The 20,500-nt window shown below is 40.7% G+C and overlaps 1 protein-coding gene and 1 pseudogene across 5 annotated transcripts in view; both read right to left on the bottom strand.

Moving 5' to 3' along the window:
• Positions 1-5: 5 nt before the first annotated feature.
• Positions 6-2,219, bottom strand: LOC103456760 (protein NLRC3-like; annotated as a pseudogene).
• Positions 2,220-3,963: 1,744 nt separating this feature from the next.
• arhgap21a (Rho GTPase activating protein 21a) overlaps positions 3,964-20,500 on the bottom strand; it is an 86,424-nt gene continuing 69,887 nt past the window's right edge. For all 5 annotated transcript variants that reach the window (XM_081601488.1, XM_081601487.1, XM_081601486.1 and 2 more), the window contains 14 exons: positions 20,155-20,274; positions 19,133-19,432; positions 18,616-18,680; positions 18,378-18,526; positions 18,140-18,282; positions 17,185-17,343; positions 16,976-17,054; positions 16,829-16,902; positions 14,140-14,229; positions 13,927-14,052; positions 13,808-13,849; positions 12,456-12,561; positions 8,957-8,988; positions 3,964-7,018 (listed from right to left, as the gene is read on the bottom strand). In XM_081601488.1, coding sequence (XP_081457614.1) covers positions 5,540-7,018; positions 8,957-8,988; positions 12,456-12,561; positions 13,808-13,849; positions 13,927-14,052; positions 14,140-14,229; positions 16,829-16,902; positions 16,976-17,054; positions 17,185-17,343; positions 18,140-18,282; positions 18,378-18,526; positions 18,616-18,680; positions 19,133-19,432; positions 20,155-20,274 — 2,964 coding nt within the window. In that variant the 3' untranslated portion in view covers positions 3,964-5,539. The remainder of the gene's footprint in view (positions 7,019-8,956; positions 8,989-12,455; positions 12,562-13,807; positions 13,850-13,926; positions 14,053-14,139; positions 14,230-16,828; positions 16,903-16,975; positions 17,055-17,184; positions 17,344-18,139; positions 18,283-18,377; positions 18,527-18,615; positions 18,681-19,132; positions 19,433-20,154; positions 20,275-20,500) is intronic.

Here is a 20,500-nt window from a genome sequence, read left to right as displayed (position 1 = left end):
TGTCTTCATTGCCTCTCAGTTCCTGGTGGTGAAACAGTGTAGCATGCAGCCAGAAACTCCTGGATGCTCAGATGAACAAAGCAGTAGACTGGTTTCTGGAAGATCAGATTCTCTCTTTTGAAGATCTCTGTACAGTCATGAGTACACTGTAGCCCCTGTGACATCCAGACCACACTGCTCCAGGTCTTCTTGGTAGAACATGATGTTTCCTTTCTCCAGATGTTCAAATGCCAGTTTCCCCAGCTTCAGAAGAACTTCCCTGTCTGCCTCCATCAGTTCCTGTGTACTTGTCTCATGTCCACCATGGAACTTATTCTTCTTCCTCTTTGTCTGGACCAATAGGAAGTGTGAGTACATGTCAGTCATGGTCTTGGGCAGCTCTCCTCTCTGTTCTGAGGTCAGCATGTTCTCCAGAACCGTAGCAGTTATCCAGCAGAAGACTGGGATTCCACACATGATGTGGAGGCTCCTGGAGATCTTGATATGGGAGATGATTCTGCTGGACAGCTCTTCATCACTGAACCTCCTCCTGAAGTACTCCTCCTTCTGGCCGTCGGTGAAGCCTTGTACTTCTGTTACCCTGGTAACACATGAGGGAGGGATCTGATTGGCTGGTGCAGGTCTGGAAGTTATCCAGATGAGAGCCGAGGGAAGCAGCTTCCCCTTGATGAGGTTTGTCAGCAGAACGTTGACTAATGACTTCTGTGTGACGTCAGAAACCAGCTGACTGCTGTTGAAGTCCAGTGAAAGTTTGTTTTCATCCAGGCCATCAAAGATGAAGAGAAATTTGCATTTAGCCAACTGCTCTGCTGGAAGCTTCTGGAGTGTTGGATGGAAAACATGGAAGAGCGTGCGAAGACTGTGCTGCTCACCTCTGATCAGGTTCAGCTCCCTGAACGAAAGCAGAACCACCACACTGACATCTTGGTTCTCCACGCCCTCGGCTCAGTCCAGTGTGAACTTCTGCACTGAGAAGGTTTTTCCAACACCAGCGACGCCGTTAGTCAGAACCACTCTGATGGCTCCATGTTGGTCAGGGAAGGCTTTAAAGATGTCCTGGCACCTAATTGGAGAGTCATGGAGCTTCTGGATCTGGGAAGCTCTCTCCAGCTGCTTAACCTCATGCTGGGTGTTAACCTTTTCACTCTGACCTTCTGTGATGTAGAGATCAGTGTAGATCTTGTTGAGGAGGGTTCTACTTCCTGTTTCATCACTTCCTTCAGTCACACATTCACATCTCCTCCTCAGACTGATCTTATGTTCCTTTATAACCTCCTGCAGAACAACATATGCTGAAACAGAAGAAACAACAACTGAAGTAAAAATATGACTTTGTGATTAATTTGGAACCAAACGATATGGAACAGATGGTTCTGTTAACCCTGCTGATTGGATCAATTTTCAGAAACAACATACTGTATTTCTGCATCTGATTTGTGCAATTAGCTGAGAACAGAGCCACTTTAAAGCAAAACTATTGACAGCAGCTGGAAATACAGAGATTTAGTTGACAGGAAGAACCTTGAATTTCCAAATCTCAACTAAAGACATTGTAGAGTAAAACTAATAATTGTTTTATCATTTTATTTGAGTGTTTTATCTAAATGTGTTCAGTTACCTAGCTGGCTCTGACCAGTTATTCTTTAAGGTTATTTCCTTATCTATGATGTAATTTCCTACTCAAGGGGTCCATCTGTTCTGTTATCTCAGCATTCTTCCACTGAAGAAGGTCATCATAATAAAAGCCAATTTCCAAGCAAAGTTGAGGAGAGCTCACCAATCTTTGATCCCGAGCGAGTTAGAGGTTGTGGATCTCTCCCTTTGTGAAGGAAGGCATAAAATCCTCATTGGTCTTGTGTCTGGTTCTTTTGCAGGTCTTGAGCTAATTTTAAAACCCCCAACAGACATCGAACTGGTTTAATAGACAACAGAAAGAAGCTCTGATTGGAGGTGTTCAGTCTCACCTGGAGCCAGCTGCTCTGATTGGCTGTCAGCAGTAAAGCTCCTATTCTGGGTCGTTTCCCACACTGGGGGCAGGAGGAGGGTTCAGATGGAGCAGACTGGTCCCAGTAGGACCTGATGCATTTTCTGCAGAACCAGTGTCCACAGTTGGTAGAGACCGGATCCATCAGAACCTCCTGACCCAAAGCACAGCAGGACAGCCGGTCCTCCTCACCAACGTTGCTCCTCTTCCTCCCTCTGTGAAGACATTTCTTCATCACTGAAACAGATCACTAACAACAGGCTGGAGCCGTCCTGGTGTTGGTTAAGTGTTCCCTTTATTTTTTTGAGTAGTATATTTCATTATATTATATCTGGTGTTATGATTGATCTTTCTTTGACTCAGACAGAATAAAGAATTCAGACGGAAAAATACAATCAGAGTAGAAAACTGTTTCCATCAGAGGCTCAAAAACCAAAATCTAATTCTAATCTGGATTCCAGAGTAGAAACATGGATCATTATTTAATGGTGGAACACCAGTAAACGGGTTTCAGATCGAGTTTACATTTATCTAAGCACTTTATAAAGAGCCTTATACTGTAACAGAGAATTATTTGGACATGTTAGCAGTGTTAACAAGTTATTTTAATTTGTCTTATTTTTTGCTAAAGCTGACTTAATGATGACTCTTTAAACTTTGATTCTGCGTTTACTTTGTAGTTTTATTGATCAATTGTTTGTAGTAATAGTTTAGTTACCATCCGTCTTTATTGAGTCCAGTTCCTGTTTTAGATGGTCTTGGTTCTGCACTTGATTCTGATTTCCATCATCTGATTCTGCTTATTTTACCCGTTTCTGGGTTTATTTGTCATCAAAGACATTAAATAAATAGATCTGTTGAGACCATTTGGTTCACATGTGTCAAACTCGAGGCCCACGGGGCACATGTGGCCCGCCATGTCATTTTATGTGTCGTAATGCATTCCGATTGTTACCAGCCAACATTATGTCTTCTCGCCACTAGAGAACAGCAGAGTCACCGCAAGCTGCTTATTGATTTTCCCAGCGAATAAAACTGAGACATCGACAAGCTAACATCAAAATGTCCAAGAAAAGAAAAATCGATTTACAAGACTGTGAATGAAGATGTGTGTGAATTGGTGTCAGGGCGGCAGGTCGCGCTAGACTTTTTTTGTTATCCGTCATCTTGACCGACAACATAAAAAATAAAAATAAATAAAAAAAAAAAAATCGGTCTTGTATTATTTTTATCCGTGAAATTACAATCATATTAACATCGGCTATTTAGCCGCATTTTGAGCGGTTTAGTTAATATTCACCGTGAATCCAGATCCCATCACACATTAAGCAGATAAATGAATCTACATTTTTCTCCGTAGTGACAAAAACCACCCCAATAACTTTTAATAAATTAAATTAAGCGACTTCACTTAAATTAGCATCACTTCACCCGCTGGGGTCTGAACGCACTTCCTCCTGGTCCCCATCTGCAGAAAAATCTGCGCTAATTCATCTGTCTGATCCAAACAGATCAACTGAACTCTGAGTGTTTTACCCTGTGCGGTCCGACGAAACGCGGATTGACGTAACACCTGAACTCATTGATATTTCACTAGTAATATGTCGATGGTCAAACTAACCATGGAGGTTCGCATGACACTTCTAAAAAACAAAAAAATATAGAAAATGACATTTGCTCTTCCATTTTTCTTAAAATTTGAAGCATCAATTTTTCCTGCGGTCTCCGACATTTTATTCTTTTGCAGGCAGAAATACAATCTACTGTGATTTTCTTCTTCCCGTGGACTTTGATTTTTATTTGTAAAACTGAGTGACGGACCGGACAAAACGGCAGAGGTTCCCCCAATAATGTTTATGATAATGGAGGACAATATGAAGACACACAAACAAATTGAAAACCAACACTTCCAAACTCTAGAAACCCTGTTAATGTGCAAGAAGACAAGTTAAGAAATAAAAATATGCAGGAAGACAGAATATATTTAAGATTTTGATTTATTTCCAGTGTTTGTTGGGACGGGGGAGCACTGAACCCATGCTCTGCTGCAGCAAACATTCGTGTCATACAGGTTTAAAACCCAGTTTATATATTTTTTCCCCAGTTAAAGGCGCTGGTGCCTTTTACTGCACTTTAAAAACACAAGAGGGGCAAGAAAACAAAACGTCGTTGTAGATTTGACTGAAAACTGGATTTCTTTTTTAAAACAGTCCTGTGAATAACTTTATAAAAACGACTTTTAAAAAGAAAACAAATGAGGCACTTTCCTTTTTTGAGATAAAAACAACTTGCACAAGTAAAAACAAACCTTTTCTTGGAAATAAAAACTAATGTACCAAAGAATTACATACCATAGCGTCAGCATTTCATCATTACCGTTTCATAGTCCTCTTTTTTAGGGATAAAACTATAACCATCCTCCAGTTGTCCCAGCTAATATCTGGCTGATGTTTATGTGCTGCGGAAATGAAACTTCCCGCAGCACGCAGCTCAGAAAGCAGCCGTCGGTACTCCTACGTACTTCAAGTACAAACAGAACAAAAACAGACAGTATTGTCACAAGCGTCTAGCATTAGCCCAGAAAGAGTGACGCTAGGGCTGGGCGAAATGGCGCAAAAATAAAATATGAGGGTTTTTATATGTACCAGGTCCGAATTTAATCTATTTTGTTTTCGCTTATCTAAAATGTGACAATTTATTTTTATTTCCCTTATGTGAGTTGCATGACAGTTTTACGGGTAGGGTGTGATTTTTAATTTAATTATGAGGGGAAAAAAAGTCACAATATTAGTAGAATAAAGTTGCAATTTTGCGTTTTGGTCGTCCCTTTAAAAAATCTTTTAAAAGATCATGATCTGACGTAAGCAGCTCAGTTTGTGTAGTACTTAAAAAAATCAATTGCACGATTGTTTCAAAGTCGTGCTACTCAATAATTTGGTGCTAATGTGTTAAAAAGTGATTTCATTATTTCTAAAATTGACATCAACATTTAATAAAAATTGCAACTTTTTCTCCTAATATTACTTTATTTAGACAATATTCCAACTTTGTTGTGGCACAACTTTATTCTTATAATATTAAACAATATTTTTTTTCCCCTGACGATCACGATGTTGACCTAAATTCAAAAGTCCAAATAAATAGAAGTTGTAAAAACAAGATGGCGGCATTGGGCGTGCTGACTATGAACTATGGAAACCCCAGGAGTGTATTGGTGAAAAAATAATTCCCATTTTCCAACAATTAAATCTTCAACAACCATAAAATGGAGGAGTCGCCCAGCCCTAGGCGATACATTCTTCATACAAGAGGAAGAACTGAACCATGTGACGAAGTAGACTCTCGGATCGGTTCTGCAGGAGAAAGTTCACGATTCCTTTCCGTCTCGGTTCCAGTATGGCAGAGAACTTCATCATCTTTATTAGTTTAGTAACAATCATCAGAGCTTATACACAGTATGTACATTAGATACAGAAAGTATATTTTAGTATAAAAATATTGTGCTAAAATACACACATTTACGCCTGAACACACACTCTGGTCGGGTCTGTCCGTCTACAGGTATTGGTAAAACCGTGAGCGGGTCACTTGCGCTCCGGACAGTTTATGCGGGTGAGCGTCTGATGTCGGCGCTGTTTTATTTGTGTCCCGTATCCCGCCGCCGTTAACCTGTTCCGCAGTCGCCAGCGGAGGTTTTTCCGGAGCTTCAGGATGATCGTCCTCCGGCTCGGCTTTGGGCGCTACGTCTGCACTCGGTTCGGATCCGCGGAGCCGCTCGTGAGTAATCCAGTCCCGGAAGGAAAGGTCCTGAGAGGAGCACCTGGGTTTGAGACGGTCCAGCGCCGAGAGGTCGGCCGTCTGGTCGACGCCGCCCTGCTCCCGCCAGTCGTTAATGACCGCCAGGTCCGCGAAGTCTCTCTGCCCGCCCATGGTGTGCCTCCGCCGGATGTTCTTCTTCTTGCTCCGAGCGTCGGGCGTCTGGCTCTTCGTGGTGAACATGTCATCGGCGGACGATCGGATCCTGAACCTCAGCCGCTCTGTGATTTTCAGGTGCCAGGCCGGTTCGGCCCGCTCCGACTCGCTGCGTGAAGACGAGCTGATGCTGCTCGACGACCGGCCTTTCTTCATCACCTCCAAGACTCGAGACAAGCGGCTGGACGACTCGGCTCTCCCCTCCGTCCCCGCCGCGCCCTCCGCCGACGAGTCGCTGTCGGTTTTATGGCGCAGCGACCACCGTCTGGACAGAGTGTCGCACTCGATCATGCGCTGCGTGGGGAAAAGGCGGCGTGCTTCCTGTTTCTGCGTGCCGGCGTTGGGTTTCTCCTGACTCTGCATGGGGCGAGGCGTGGACTGGCCACTGCCGCCTCCCGGCGCGAACACCGGGAACTCGCCTTCGCTGTCCGTCTCCATGGGTCGGCCCTCGCTGATGAGCTCACTACGCTCGTCGTCGGCCTCCTCCCCGCCCTGCAGCTCCGGACTCAGCACGCCGGACTCGGCGCCAGTCAGGAAGGTGATGGAGGAGGTAGTGGAGTAGTCGGAGGTGATGGAGCTCACCTCGGCTCCGGCCGATGCCGGCAGGTCCAGGAAGGCTCCACCGGTCCACTTTTTGGGCCTTGATCTGGGGACGGACGCCCCCGAGCTCATGGTGCCGAGGTCAGAGGTGTTTTCCTCCAGCTGGGACAGTGTATCCGACAGGGAAATCTTCCTCTGCACTGCCGTTTGGTCGCCGATGATTGGCGACGGCGAGGCCCGCCGGGGTGGAGTCTTCTCTTTCAGGAATAACGAGTTTCTGTGGATGGTTCTGCCGTTCTCCTTCCTCTCCTCGGCTCTCGGTTTGTCGCCCTGCAGCGCGTGGTGGTTCGGCTTTTGCCCGGAAGGAACCTCCTTTCTGGAGAAGACCGCATCCAGATCGTCGTCAGAGCTGCTAGGCTGCCGCTTCTCCCTTGACCTCCCCCTTTTGCGGCTGGCGGCAGCAAAGATGGAGGAGACCAGGAGGTCTCGGCTGCACTGGTCCTTCCCAGAACCCCAGGAACCCTGCAGCGAAAGACAGAGATCGGGAAGAGAAGAGAAGAAGAATACAAAAATGAAAAGTTAAACTTTGTAAAGACAAAGAGAAAACAATCCCTCATTCCTTAAATCAGTACTCCACCTGCTCCTGAGACGCACCGATCAAAGAGAGAAAGAGGAACATTAGCGGCATCGTAGCAGGATGTGCACATCATTACTGTCGCCATGCAGCTTTACAGCAGATAAAGCAGAAGCTGCACAAGCACCGCCATGAAGCTGAGCAGGAGCAGCAAAATGAAAAAGCAGCGCCTCCTTTTAAACTCCACTGACGACTCAAATCCAGCTCACTCACTGTGCGGCAAGAATACAGCCGTGTGCTCTAATATTATTTCATGAAGTCAGTTTTTATCTGTATTCTGCTAAATTACATCGAGGTTTTTACTATTTCAGCAAAATCAACAGTTTATTGCAAATTTTCTGCCAAACGTTAAAACATTGGATTAAAGTGATGCCAACTCCCACCTGCAGGTGGCAGTATTTCTTCCTTCTACTACACTGCTGCCTCATCCTCACCTGATGTCAAGTTAATCAATATAGTTAGTATCAGTTATATTTACAGTCAAACGCAAACATAAATATTGATAAATTTCTTGGAAATTATTCTAAAGCAGCACCAATTTTTTTATTCTGTTTACAAAATAATTACAAAAACAATAATTTTAGTGAGTAATAGACAAAAATGTCTATTTCTCACATTGTACACCTGAATAGTCAGAGAAAAAAAAAACACATATTTAACAAAAAGTCCTCCAATTTAACTAATATTAACGTATAAAATAGCAGTCAAACTTTATTAAAAATACACAGAATAAATTATTCATTACATTGTAAGAATACAATACAAAATAATAAAAAAAAATATTCTTGCTACATTTTCTGGATTTTAGTAAGAAATAATAATAACGTTCAACAAGAGAAGTTTGATTTGATTTTATGTCAGACAGCGAGATTTTTTCTTTTTATTAGCTGTATAAAAATATCTGGTTTAAACTGTTAATGTTTTCTAAATTTAGGCTTTTAATCCAATGTTAGATTTAACTTTATTACAAAACTGTGCAGCTTAAAAATCAAACTTTTTCAAGGACTTTATACAGAAATCAAGCACTTTCCAAATCTTAAAAACACCTAAATGAAAAGCATTTTCAAGGATTTCAAGCACTCGTATGGATCCCGTTTCTTCCACTTTCTCCCTAATATGAAGATAGATCACAATATCGTCTGCAAACATGATGATACTCCAGCAGGAAGTCCAGCTTCAGCTCCACTGTCTTCCTGTCTATCATGAATAGACGGAGCGTGAAGATAATCTCGCCTCTCGCACACCTCACCACTGTCTCACTGCACCACACTCAGAAATCTGAAGTGATGTTTTGTGGAACTAAGAAGCTGAAAATGAAAATAAAAGCATTTGCGGATCTAAAAAGGAGGAGAAATATGCAATAAATAAATTAGTATTGTTAAATAAAAAGCAGTGCTATGTTTCTCTAAGTTTTATTGCATCATCTGGGTCAGGAACAGCGGATCTCTCCTCTTATGTAATAACGTCTACTGTATATTGTCCCTGTTTAAATAAAATGAATCGTATTAACAGTATACTTAATAGTCTTATTTATGATGTTTCAGTCCTCAATATTACTAATTAGGATTCTCTCACTTAAACATCTTTGCCATCATAGCCAGATTTATTTCTTTAATTTAACTTTTAACTCAATTTTTGTGGCATAATAACAGAAACTTGCTCTTGTTATTCAGTGAAAACGTGAAACTTGATGCTTTTTATTCACATCAAATAAGGATTATTTTAAAAAGCAGAGCCAGCGATTCCAGGCTGTGAAACCTTCAAAGCGATTTTCATGCGATTGTCTTCCTGTAATCCTAAACGACCAGCGACCTGGACACACTCACCTTTGATTTAGCTGAGTCACTAGTTGGTGAATCTGTTGGGGGGGGGAATAAGAGCAAAATGACACATTAGATGATTTTACATGAGAATAAATAACACAAAAGAGGAGGTGCAACACTGGGGAATGAATTAAGAAGAAATAAAATGTTATGTTGATGAGTGGGAGCATGGAAACGATGAGGTGGGAGGAGATTAGACGAGACCGATGAGCAGACAAGAGGCCATGCAAGCAGACAAACAAGTGAGCTCCATGTTACACCTGGACGGGACGTCTGAACGACACACCTGAACGTGAAAACGATGATGAGAGAAACATTAGTAGTGAACAGCAGCAGATAATGTGCCATGCAAAGAGGATGATGACAGTTAGAGGAAAGGACACTCATCTTTTTTGGCTGAACTTTAATGAAAATTAACCCAGAAATCCGTTTGTTGTGTCAATGTCGAAAAATGAAACGGTAGACGGTTTCTAATAACTTGAACAGGTCAGGATCAGTCTGTAGGTTACATAAAACCTTTTCATTACATTTTTTGCTCAAAATCTGCACTAGATTATGAGATTTTAATCTGGTCAGTCCTGCTTATTTTGACCTGTTTTAGGGCGTCTTGTTGGCCACGCCCCCCAACTCAACTCAACATTTACACTCGCACGGAAAATGGCTGCAAATATACAACCATACATCTTTGAAAAGCAGAAGTGCAGCCTCCTGCACAACCCACAAGAATGCAGGTTTCTGAATAGTAAGTCAACTGGTCTTTTCCAGCAGCCATTATACAGTGATTCCATCGGTAATACTAGCTGACCAAATGTGCTGGAGCTCTGCTTAGGTTGCTAGGTAACAGAGTAATGCAGCTTAGCAATCAGGAGGTTTTTGAAATGGCTCATTTTTCAGACACCAAAAGACATTAATTAGCTTTTTTAAAAGCTTGAGCTGATTGCAGAAGAGGTGGAAACCCAAATGAAAGTACAAAAAGTACATAATTTATGCATATTTAAGTATATTTGATGTTTTAAGTATTAAAATAGGCAATTATAAGTTTTCTTAAAGGGGGTCTCAGAGTTCAACTATTTCATCCTATGGTAGTAAACGTACACATCTATCAGATATGACGTGTAACAGGCCAACTAGTGAATAGAAGTTATGCTTCTCTGAAATTATGGTACTGCAATAAAAGATTCTTATGTTTTTTACACACATTTTCCAGTGAAACTTTACAGGACGTAAAGTTTGAACAGTAACTGACCTGCTAACAGAGCAGGCGATTCAGCGCGACAGTTTAGAGGTGAGATGAAACGAGACACAAATACGACAAAGATGGCGACTGAAATAAAAGAAAAAGTGACAGGGGGGTCACAGAGGGGCTAGCTATATGAGAAGAGAGGACGCTACATGAGAGAGATGAGTGTGGGTGAGGGAACCTATGGTCAGTGATGACCTCATAATAATCATTTCCAGCTTTAAAATTTGTGTTTCGTAGCCGAGCCCCCCTCCGCTCCCCTTACATACAGCACAGATGAGGGTAAATATGTGCAGGTAGGAATCATACCATGCTATCTCTCCTGCAGGCCAGCTTGTAAGACAGTGAGGAGAGACAGCGGAGAGCCTTTCAGACAGCAGCACCGGCCTGCGTTAGGTAAACTCTGACAGAAAACCCGCAACACCGGGGACTGTACCGTGTCGCCGCTCTGCTTCCCCCCCAAGGGTTTCTGTTGCGTTATCTCTTTTTTTTAAAGCTTCGCCTCATCTTTCTGGGGTTTAAAACACCTGCGGGTTCCTGCAGACTAGGCAGCTACAGTGCCGGCAACAATCCTCCTTCTTCCTACAGTTCCAGCTGTTCATTACAGAGTCCATCAGAGACATCACGGCGTGATAGACTCCGCCCACTTGGCCTGTGTCAAGATCAGTATGTGTGAATGCTGGGAAAGCCGTTAGGACACCCGACAGAGCCTCACTAGAGACAGAGGGATCAGAGGTCGCCTTTTACTGTGAAAACATCTGCACTGATGTGGAAAGAACATGCCGAGTTAGTGCAACAGTAGGCAGGGGGATCAGGGGAGGGGAGCACAGCCCAGGTCAACATCACATCTTTTATCCTTTTACTTTACCAACATCAGCGCCCTGCAGGAAGTATCTACACACCTTGAACTTTGTCATACGTTGCGTTTTAGAGATTTTATGTGGTAGATCAACACAAAGTAGCACATTGTTCAACCATTTTAATTTTCGACACAGCCAGGAACTTGAACTACGTGGACGATACAACCAAAAATATCAAGATACAAGCATTTCATATCAGTCACTACCAATATTTATTGATTATTCTTTTGTTTTAAATATCTGAAATACTGAAAATGGGAACAACATGTAGTGAAAACGGGAAAGGTTTTCACTCCATGTTGTTTTTTTTATTTTTAAGCAGTTATGAGGCAGAGTGGCAAAACCTTAAACTGCTGCTGCACAAGTTACTAGGTAACCAAAGAATGAGTGAGTTGCTAGGTAACCAAAGACAGTGAGTTAGTTGATTCCACCAATCTAGGATTCAGCGTTCCAGCGTTCATACCACCTTTTCTTGTTTGTGGTGCGAAATTCGGATTTAGTTCCCAGATTAAGAAATCTAGTATATAAATCAAAAGTGAATAAATAATAAAGTAACTTATATGATTATTATATTTTTAAAAAATGTGTGTGCAAATAATTTATGAGACAAAGCTAGCTGTGAGAGCTAAAGTTATTCATCTGCCTACATCTCCCAGAATGCTGTGCAGTTCTGGATTGTAGTTCAGTGAAAATATTGCATCTTCTATCAGGCGTACTTCCTGTTTCAATATGGCTGCTTCTCGCATCAACAGTAATAAAATGTCATGGCAAAATGTTTATTTTATAAGACACAAATGCAAAAGAGTTTCTAAAATCAATGTTACATGTAGCGCCTGCAAGTTTAAACTGAAAAATTAAAAGTGGTGTTAGCTTATGTTTGTAAAAGGCAGTGCTAACAATGATTATGGGCGTGTCCATGTTGAAATTATGACTTTTTAACTGGAACACTGAATTAAAACCAAAACATTAAAAAAAAAATCAACATCTCTAGAAAATAAATCCAAAGTTACAACAGAATTTATTTTACAGTAACTTTGAAGAATCGTGTGGATGTAACCAAAAACAAAGCGTGAGTGAGTCGCTAGGTTTAAAAAATAATTGTTTTTTCCTGCACTTTAGCCTTAAGAGCTACTTTGTGTTGCTCTATCACATAAAATTCCAATAATACAGATAAAAAAAGTTCAAGGAGTATAAATAATTTTGCAAAGTGTATCAAGAAAATCCAGCAAAACAGAAAACAGCAATTTGTTTGCATCCATTTTAGAGATGCATATAAATTGCAAAAGCCAAAGAAGAGAAGGGAGAAGCTCGGGGAGAAGCTGCGCTGTCATCAACATCAATTTAAACGCTTTGGGCCGGGACAGAGGACGGCTCGCCCACGGGGGGAGGGGAAACGCGTTACCTGATACGTCGCCCTGCGACGTGCCGGTGCGGCCGATGTTGGTGAGCAGGTGGTCGATGTTGGGGACGGGCTGAGACTCGATGGCGCTCTCTTCGTGGGAAACAGTCTGAAAGAGCAGAGCGAAGTTTCGCTGCAGTTATTAATATGGAAATGAAATTACAAACTACGGTACATTTATACACCAAAAGACTATTTTTAGACAACGTAAAGAGCAAAATGCTCCGTTTCACATATCAAGACAACAAGTTTATATCAAATTACTCTTTTTTAAAATGTCTTTCATAACACATTACTTTTCTTCATATCAAATGTTAAGATATTATATAATATTGTACTGAATCTGATTTCCTACTGGTATGAAATTAACAAACACACAAAAAAACAATTATTACCATACAGCGCCCTCCACATTTCAACAGAGAATAGAAAATACTTTATTGATCCACAAGGGAATTCAGCGGGACCTAGTTTTAAATTGTATGTTTGTTTATTTTTAAACTGTAAGAGTTTTTATTTTTTTTATTGTTATGTTGGGTTTTAATGTACAGCACTTTGTATCAGCTATGGTTGTTTTAAAGTGCTTTATAAATAAAGTTGGTTTGGTTTGGTAAGGGGAAATGACTTATTGACAAGCTACTCTATCTGAGGTCTAAAATATTAATAATACTAATATAACCATAAGATATAAAGTTTATAAAATATATATACAAGAGTGATGCTAGTGATTCAATATGATGAGTATAAATGAAAAACTAATAAATAAATAATGACGAGAATAAAGTTATATTCTTGATGTAATGTATGAGTTTATTCTCATTACATCCTAATGTAATGACAATAAACTCAGAACATTAAGAAAATAAAGTTGTAATAATACGAGAAAAAAGTAAAAAAAAAAAAAAAGTTTTTTTCCCTTGATTTTACTTTTGTCTGTTTGAAATAATTAAAGAACAGTGCTATAATATTACAAGAATAAAGTCGCCATAATAAGAGAATAAAATCAGAACATTAAGGAAATAAAGTTGTAGCAATGCGAGAAAGAAAAAAGTAATAACACAAGAATAAAATCGCAATAGTTCAAAACCAAGTGATAATAATAAAAGGATAAAATTATAATGACAATAAAAAATCTTAATCAAACGAGACTAGTCCAGAAAAAAGTTGTACTAAAACGATAATAAAGTCACAATGATAGAAGATTAATTTTATAACACATGAAAAATAATCAAAAATTTAAATGAGGAATATTGTGAAGTTTTGCTCTTGTATCAGTTTTACAAATAAAAACCTTAATGTTTTAACTAAATGTTTCTCACTGAACTGCCTTCATATCCTGAACTGTGTTAACTCACCACTGGTTCTCCGTTCCCATCGTCAGTGAAAAACCAGTCGTACTGAAAGGAAACAAGATGCTATAAAAGCCAAACTTCCAGTTTTTAATGTTTAAAAGGACAAAGGATGAGTGGCTCACGTTCTGAATGAGCGTCTCCACTATCTTGTACTGGTCGGGCATGTGGGTCACCATGTGGGTCATGTTGTCGTCAGTGGTGCGCACCAGCGTGGGGCCGAACACGATGGCCAGGTTCCTCGGCTCCATCTGACAGGAAACGGAAACCAGAGGCGGGTTTAGAATCTAAACGTCTAAAGCTAAATTAAAAAGGTGTAAAAGTTATGAGGTGGTAACCTTGTTTTTCTCTGAGTTCTCAGCTACAGTTTTCAGATGAGCTGAGAGGAACTTCAGCGTCTCGTAGTGATGATCCGGAAGCTCATGGAGCTGCAGAAAATATACAAATATGACAAAATGTCTAGATTTCCAATGGATGGAAAGTTGGAAAGAGAGTTAATTGTATGAATGAAAAGTTAGTTGGACAGATGGACGGATGGATGGATGGATGGTTTAGATCAGCGTTTCTCAAAGTGGGCGGACATTTTTACACAAGGGGGGCGCTGGGATGCCTTTGGTCGAAGGTAAACTTTACACCTTAAATGCACATCAATGCCAGTTTAGACCTTGAGCAACTTGGTAAAACTGTATTGTGTAACATTAAATCATGCTTGACTGCAACAGTATCGATGGCAGCTCTTCTTCTATTCAGTGTTTGTTAGCTTCTGTTAGCTTCTTGGCGCAGCTCCGTTCTCCTGCTACTGGTAGCTAAAATCACGATACCCTCTGAAAAATGAACCTATTTTCATTTTATAGCGTTAACACCGGTGCTGTAAGTGGTCCGGTATGAAACGGGGTGATAGAACAACACAGCACCTTTAAATTTCAATAATCAGAATGCAGAAATTGTTTCCGTTGTTTTAAAAGGTTTATGTCAGTCTGCCTTTTCCCATCGATACGTTTCCCGACCGCCCTGCACCTTAGGGGGTTAAAAAAAAAACAACGCGCACATTGCGCAAAACTCTGAAACAGGAGAAGCGGGACATAAAATGGAGCGACAAACTAGATGTGAATTATGGCATAAAAACAGAGAATCCGACGCTGAACAGTGAAAAATCAACACCTGATATGAAACACATGATAATTAGGAGGCGCAGCAGGTGATGAGTGAATATTGCTGATGGTGAGCGATGGTAAACAATAAAATAAATGTAGCAACAGGAAAGAAACTAAAGTGGACATAACAATAAACCAAGAGAGGATAATATTAATCAAATGAAACTAAATGGAAATGAATGAAGAACAAAATTCAAGAATAAACTAAGAAACTAAAGTAAATACAGAGGAATAAACTGGTATGGCAATACCTTTAGAGCAATAATACAGAGGACTGTATGGCAAGAATAAACAGACATTATTTCCAGATAAAAGATAAAATAATATTGTTGAAGTGCCATGGGTTTGTTGAGACCATATCTAATACTGAGAATAAATATATCTTACAGACCATAACAATAAAGAACTGATCACTTATTTATGTTTTTAATTAGATTTGATATATTTATTTCTTCAATATTATTTTTCATGTCAGTGTTAATGTCATGAGGCTGATGACTCCATGACACTTTGAATTTGACTCATTAGGATTTGATTAAGAACCAGATTTGTTCTTTGTAATTTCTGTCCAGTAAAACTATTAATCTATAAATCAATAGCAGGTCTATATAAAGATATAATCCATGTTTCTGTCTCATATTTGTATGAAATTAAAAGGATCTGGAACTTTTGTTTTTCCACTGAAAGCTCTGGTTTGCACAATAAATGCCATGTGGGTGAAATTTTATGGATGATGCTCTGATGTCCCATTCTCCTGAAGGCAGCACAGAGCTGCACCACCAGAAACTGACAAACACTGAAGAGAAGAAGAGCTATGATTAATGTAGTTACAGTTCTATCCATGTTTTAATGTTGCAGAGCTCAGTCGTTTCGCAAATAGTTCAAAGTTTAAACTGGCATGTTGAACATCTTTTATCTGGTCATTTTGTGTAATATTTAACAACTAGAAAATGGCAAAGAATAAGAATATTTTTTCCACTCTGATTGGCTGCTGTTAGGCCTACCAATTTTAACTTGAATGTTCATTGCATTTTTTGTAGACACCTGTGAAAATAATTTCTATTCCCATGGCTTTTTTGTTCTCTGGGAAATTATTTTTGATGATAAATACAGAAACATACGGAGCCCCTAAGAGGACATGGAGAAAAAAAAAAACAGGAAAGAAATCCCGACTTATTATCTCGAAAGTCGGGATCTCGAGATAATAAGTCGGGATCTCGAGATCTCGACTTAGTTTCTCGGGATCTCGAGAAAAAAATGTCGGGATTTCGAGATAATAAGTCGGGATCTCTTCCCTTTTTTTTTTTCTCCATGTCCCCTTAGGGGCTCTGTAGAAACAAGCATAAAAATCAAAACATCTACAATAGTTATAGTAATATTAATGATAAAATAATAGTCAGTGCAAAGTAGCCTGCAAATTCTTTGGTGGGGGGCGGTGAGGGACCTGGATAAAGGCTGGGGGGCGCTGGGCTGAAAAAGGTTGAGAAACACTGGATTAGATGGATGGATGGATGGATGGATGGATGGATGGATGGATGGATGGATGGATGGATGGATGGATGGATGGATGGATGGATGGATGGATGGATGGATGGATGGATGGATGGATGGAGGACGGATGGATGGTTTAGACGGTTGGTTGGTTGGTCGGTCGGTCGGATGGATGGACGGTTGTGGATGATGGATGGTTGGATGGTTACATAGATGGATGGATGAATGGTTAGTTGGATGAAACCTGACCCAGTTTGACTGGTTCTGGCCAGTTCTGACAGAACCACACAGCCCAGAGTTCTACATTGAAACTTTACATTGAAACAGAACCTTGAAAACCTTGTTCTTGTAATCTGAGGTGAGTTTCATGAGTTTTGCTCACCAGCCTCTTGAGCACCTTCAGCCTCTCCACTGGATCTTCTATCCTGTTGGCTTCTATAAAATCTGCGTACCTGTCTGCAAGGAGAACAGTGTGTTATAACTGCAGTTCACTGCTTCGGCCACCAGGTGGGGCGCAGGACCAGCTCACCGTTGGTGAACAGCGGCTCAGGAAGCTTTCGAAAGAAGGACTTCAGTAAGCTGCTGATCACATTGAGGTCCCTCCATTTCTGCAAGAGAAACGATCCAAAATATTGACTTCTTTATCCTGAAGGTCAATAAGTGGCAGGTGTTACCCTAACCTAACGAGGACGGAGTCCTGCAGGTGTTCTAGGATTCAGATCGATGAAGGACACTTACATCATCCTGGATATCGATGTCGCCCATGCCCTTGTTATTGAGCTCCTCCTGCATGTTGGAGATGGCAGCATTATTCCCGGGGACCCTGTAGATGCCCGTGTACTCCAGGCCTCTCTCCTCCACCAGCTTACAGCAAACCTCCACGATCAGAGGCACAAACTGGAGGACAGAGAGGAAAACTCATACAAAACTGATATGACCTCACCTTTTGATGCTTAATAAACAAATGAACAGCACAACACTCATTTTATTCAAACACATTTTATATATGAAACCAGATTCTTACATTAATTTTATAAGGTGTTACATTCTCACTTTCTGATATCAAATCAGGTCCAAAAACAGATGGATGGAAAGTTAGTTGGATGGATGGACGGATGGATGGTTGGAAAGGAGGAAAATCCTATTATTCCTCCTTGAACAGACTGGTATTGGTTTATGGCCGATACAAAATATGTTAATTATATTTTTTACACAAAATCAATGTTAAATAATCAGATGTTGTTCTGCTCCGTTCTGCCTATTGTGAACTCCTTTCAGAATGACCTGTTTAGGGCGTTCTGTTTCTTTAAATCCAAATACGCTGCTGTTGGCCACGCCCCCCCAAAGGGCTACAAACAGAAGTGCAGTTATACAACCGCACATCTTTGAAAAGCAGAAGCTGGATCGTGAGTCAACCACAGCAGCCATAAACCAGCTGACCAACGTTCCGGAAGCTTGGCTTTGGTTGCTAGGTGACGGGTGGAACTCTCCTGGGGTTGCTAGGTAACGGGGAAGTGCCTACTGATTTGTGACTTTCCAAAGGCTCATTTTCCAAACACCAAAAAACACGAACTTACTGCAAAAAGCAGCTGGGTGTTTTTTTAAGTACTTAAGGAGCTTGTTGAGGATGGAGAGTGAAGTATTTATTGGAGCGTGTTCTAAAGAGCGTTTGGACCCGACAAACTGGCCTCACCTTGTTGGTCTGAGCTGGGGGACAGTCATCCAGTCTGACTCCAAATGTGACTCCAGGAGACGGCTTCTTCTCAAACGGTTTCCTCATCAGCCCAGGGATGCCTTTCCTCCATGTCCCCTTGTCTTTGGGAGGGCTGGTGTCGTCTGCACACAGTGAGTAGCATCAGCACATACTGAACTCTGGTGCTTTTTTTAGTCTGGCTAAATGGAAACTGTGACTTAAAGGGGAAGTTTCCCACCTTTGTGGATGCCCTTCCTCTCCTGCTCTGGTTTGGGTGAGTGCGGACTCGTCGCTTTGGTCTCTCCTTTGCCTCCCAGAAGCGTCTGTCTGATGCTGAGCGACTGGCGCGACGCCCTGGGCGACGGCTCGGTCTTACTGCCTGTCGGGCTGGAGGAAACCATCAAATTAATGACAAACTGAGATTTCTGATCAGACCGAAAGGCTCTAACCACTGAAGACGTCTGTTGTCTCCTCACCTCATCAAGGTGTTGTACTCCTTGATCCTCCGACTGATGAGGTCGTGGCTGGTGAAAGCTGCATTCTAAAAGAAAGAGAAGAAGAAAATAAGATGCGGCAGTTTAGGGCTGCAACTAACAATTATTTTAGCAATTGATTATTATTGTCCAATTTATTTTTTTATACCAGAATCAGTTTGTTTTTTGTGCTTTCTTTTCTAAAAAAAGAAATTACAAATGACAGGAAATTTTTTAAAAATAATCCCTTCTGTGAGTTTTACAGATTAAGGCCAGGCTGGGAGATTTTTTTGTGTGTCACTCGGAAACCCAAAAAGTTTGTCGGTGGAAAATAAATAAAATTTAAAAAAATCCAGATTTTCCAAAAACTAAACCTTCAATTAAAAATTAATTGACTGAATTCAGTTCCTTCATAAATGCATTCACTGCATCACTTTAACATTTTTAGATGAAGATAGCTGCACCAACTCAAGGCCAAACATGCAAACGATGATGATCTCAGCAAAAGATGAAGATGAACCTCCTCATCCAGGTTGCTGCTCTCCTGTATGACTCGGATCCAGGCCAGCATGTCCTCCCGGTCCTCCGCCTGGAACAGGTACTCGCAGTCTGACGTGGTCAGCCTCAGGACGTTTTTGCGCTTCGTGTCGCTGTAGGAGATGTCGATCAGGCAGGCCTTGATGCTAATCTGCAGCGGCTCCTCTATGGTCTGGCAGCTGGCGTGAGCCTGGCCCTCCTTCTTGTCTCTGTACAGGCAGAGGTAGTGGCCTCTCAACACGGCGTACATCTGTTTCCACTGCCGGTTTCCTCCTCCGACTCGCTGCAGAGAGAAAACATCGACTTCATAGTGTACCCAAAACAGTCGGCTGTTACTGTCAACATAACTACAGTAGGTCAAGGTGTGTGTTTCCTGCAGGTTTCACCAACTCAGATTAAAGACTTTTAAGACCTTAAAAATCTTTAAACTTTAGGACCTTGAAAGTATTAAGACTTTTTGAGGTCTTAAAAAGTCTTTAATCTTAGTTGGTGAAACATGCAGAAACCTTTTTTAAGGCCTTAAATGCCTTTAGACTTAAAAACTTTAGGACCTTGAAAGTCTTTAAATCTAAAGGACTTACAAAGGCTTTAGGACTTTAATTTCTTAAAAAGACTTCATTCCCTTCGTTTTTTAAGAACCATTATGATTGGAATTTCAGTCCTGTATCATGACAAATGTATTATATATTAGAGATACAACTAACAATTATTTTAGTGATCTGTCAACTATTCTGATGATCCATTAATCAGATTCTGGAGTTTTTTTCCTTTAACCACTTAAGTCATTTTTAGACAATATCAGATATTTAAAATGCACATAATAAATAATTCAATGCCTTTTTTAAACTAAAAATTTACTTTTTATTGCCTAACATTCAACAGCATGTAATTCTTTTAGTTAATCTGGATTTCAGTCACTATAAGGACTTAATTTTTAGACATGTGAGTTTAATACTTCATAAGGACAGCAGGGCCTGTTTTTTATTATGCAGAGAGAATACACACCTTTCCCTTATCTGCATGAAGCTGCTTCAGATGTAGCAAACCCTCCTTGGTGGCGTCGCAGAAGACGTCTGATGAGGAATCTCGTCTGGACCCAGAATCTTCTGATGACCTGTCTACAGCCTGAGACATAAAAAAAACACAATAAACTTTCAATAAATAAAATACTAACAAACATATGCAAAATCTGGCCAAGTTATCAAACATTTTTATGAAAGAAAAACGATAACATATTACCTTTCCTATCAATTATTTACCTGGTGTTGACTATATAGCTGTCTGTGTTTTCCATAATATATTCACATTCCAGTAGGAGAACATTAATCTTGTGGGTGTGAACTAAAATACT

This window comes from Poecilia reticulata, chromosome 20 (assembly GCF_904066995.2).
Source record: "Poecilia reticulata chromosome 20, P_reticulata-male-v2, whole genome shotgun sequence".
In the NCBI taxonomy this organism is placed as follows: domain Eukaryota; kingdom Metazoa; phylum Chordata; class Actinopteri; order Cyprinodontiformes; family Poeciliidae; genus Poecilia; species Poecilia reticulata.
Note: the sequence above shows the minus strand (reverse complement) of the source record. Positions and strands in the feature narration are given on the sequence as shown.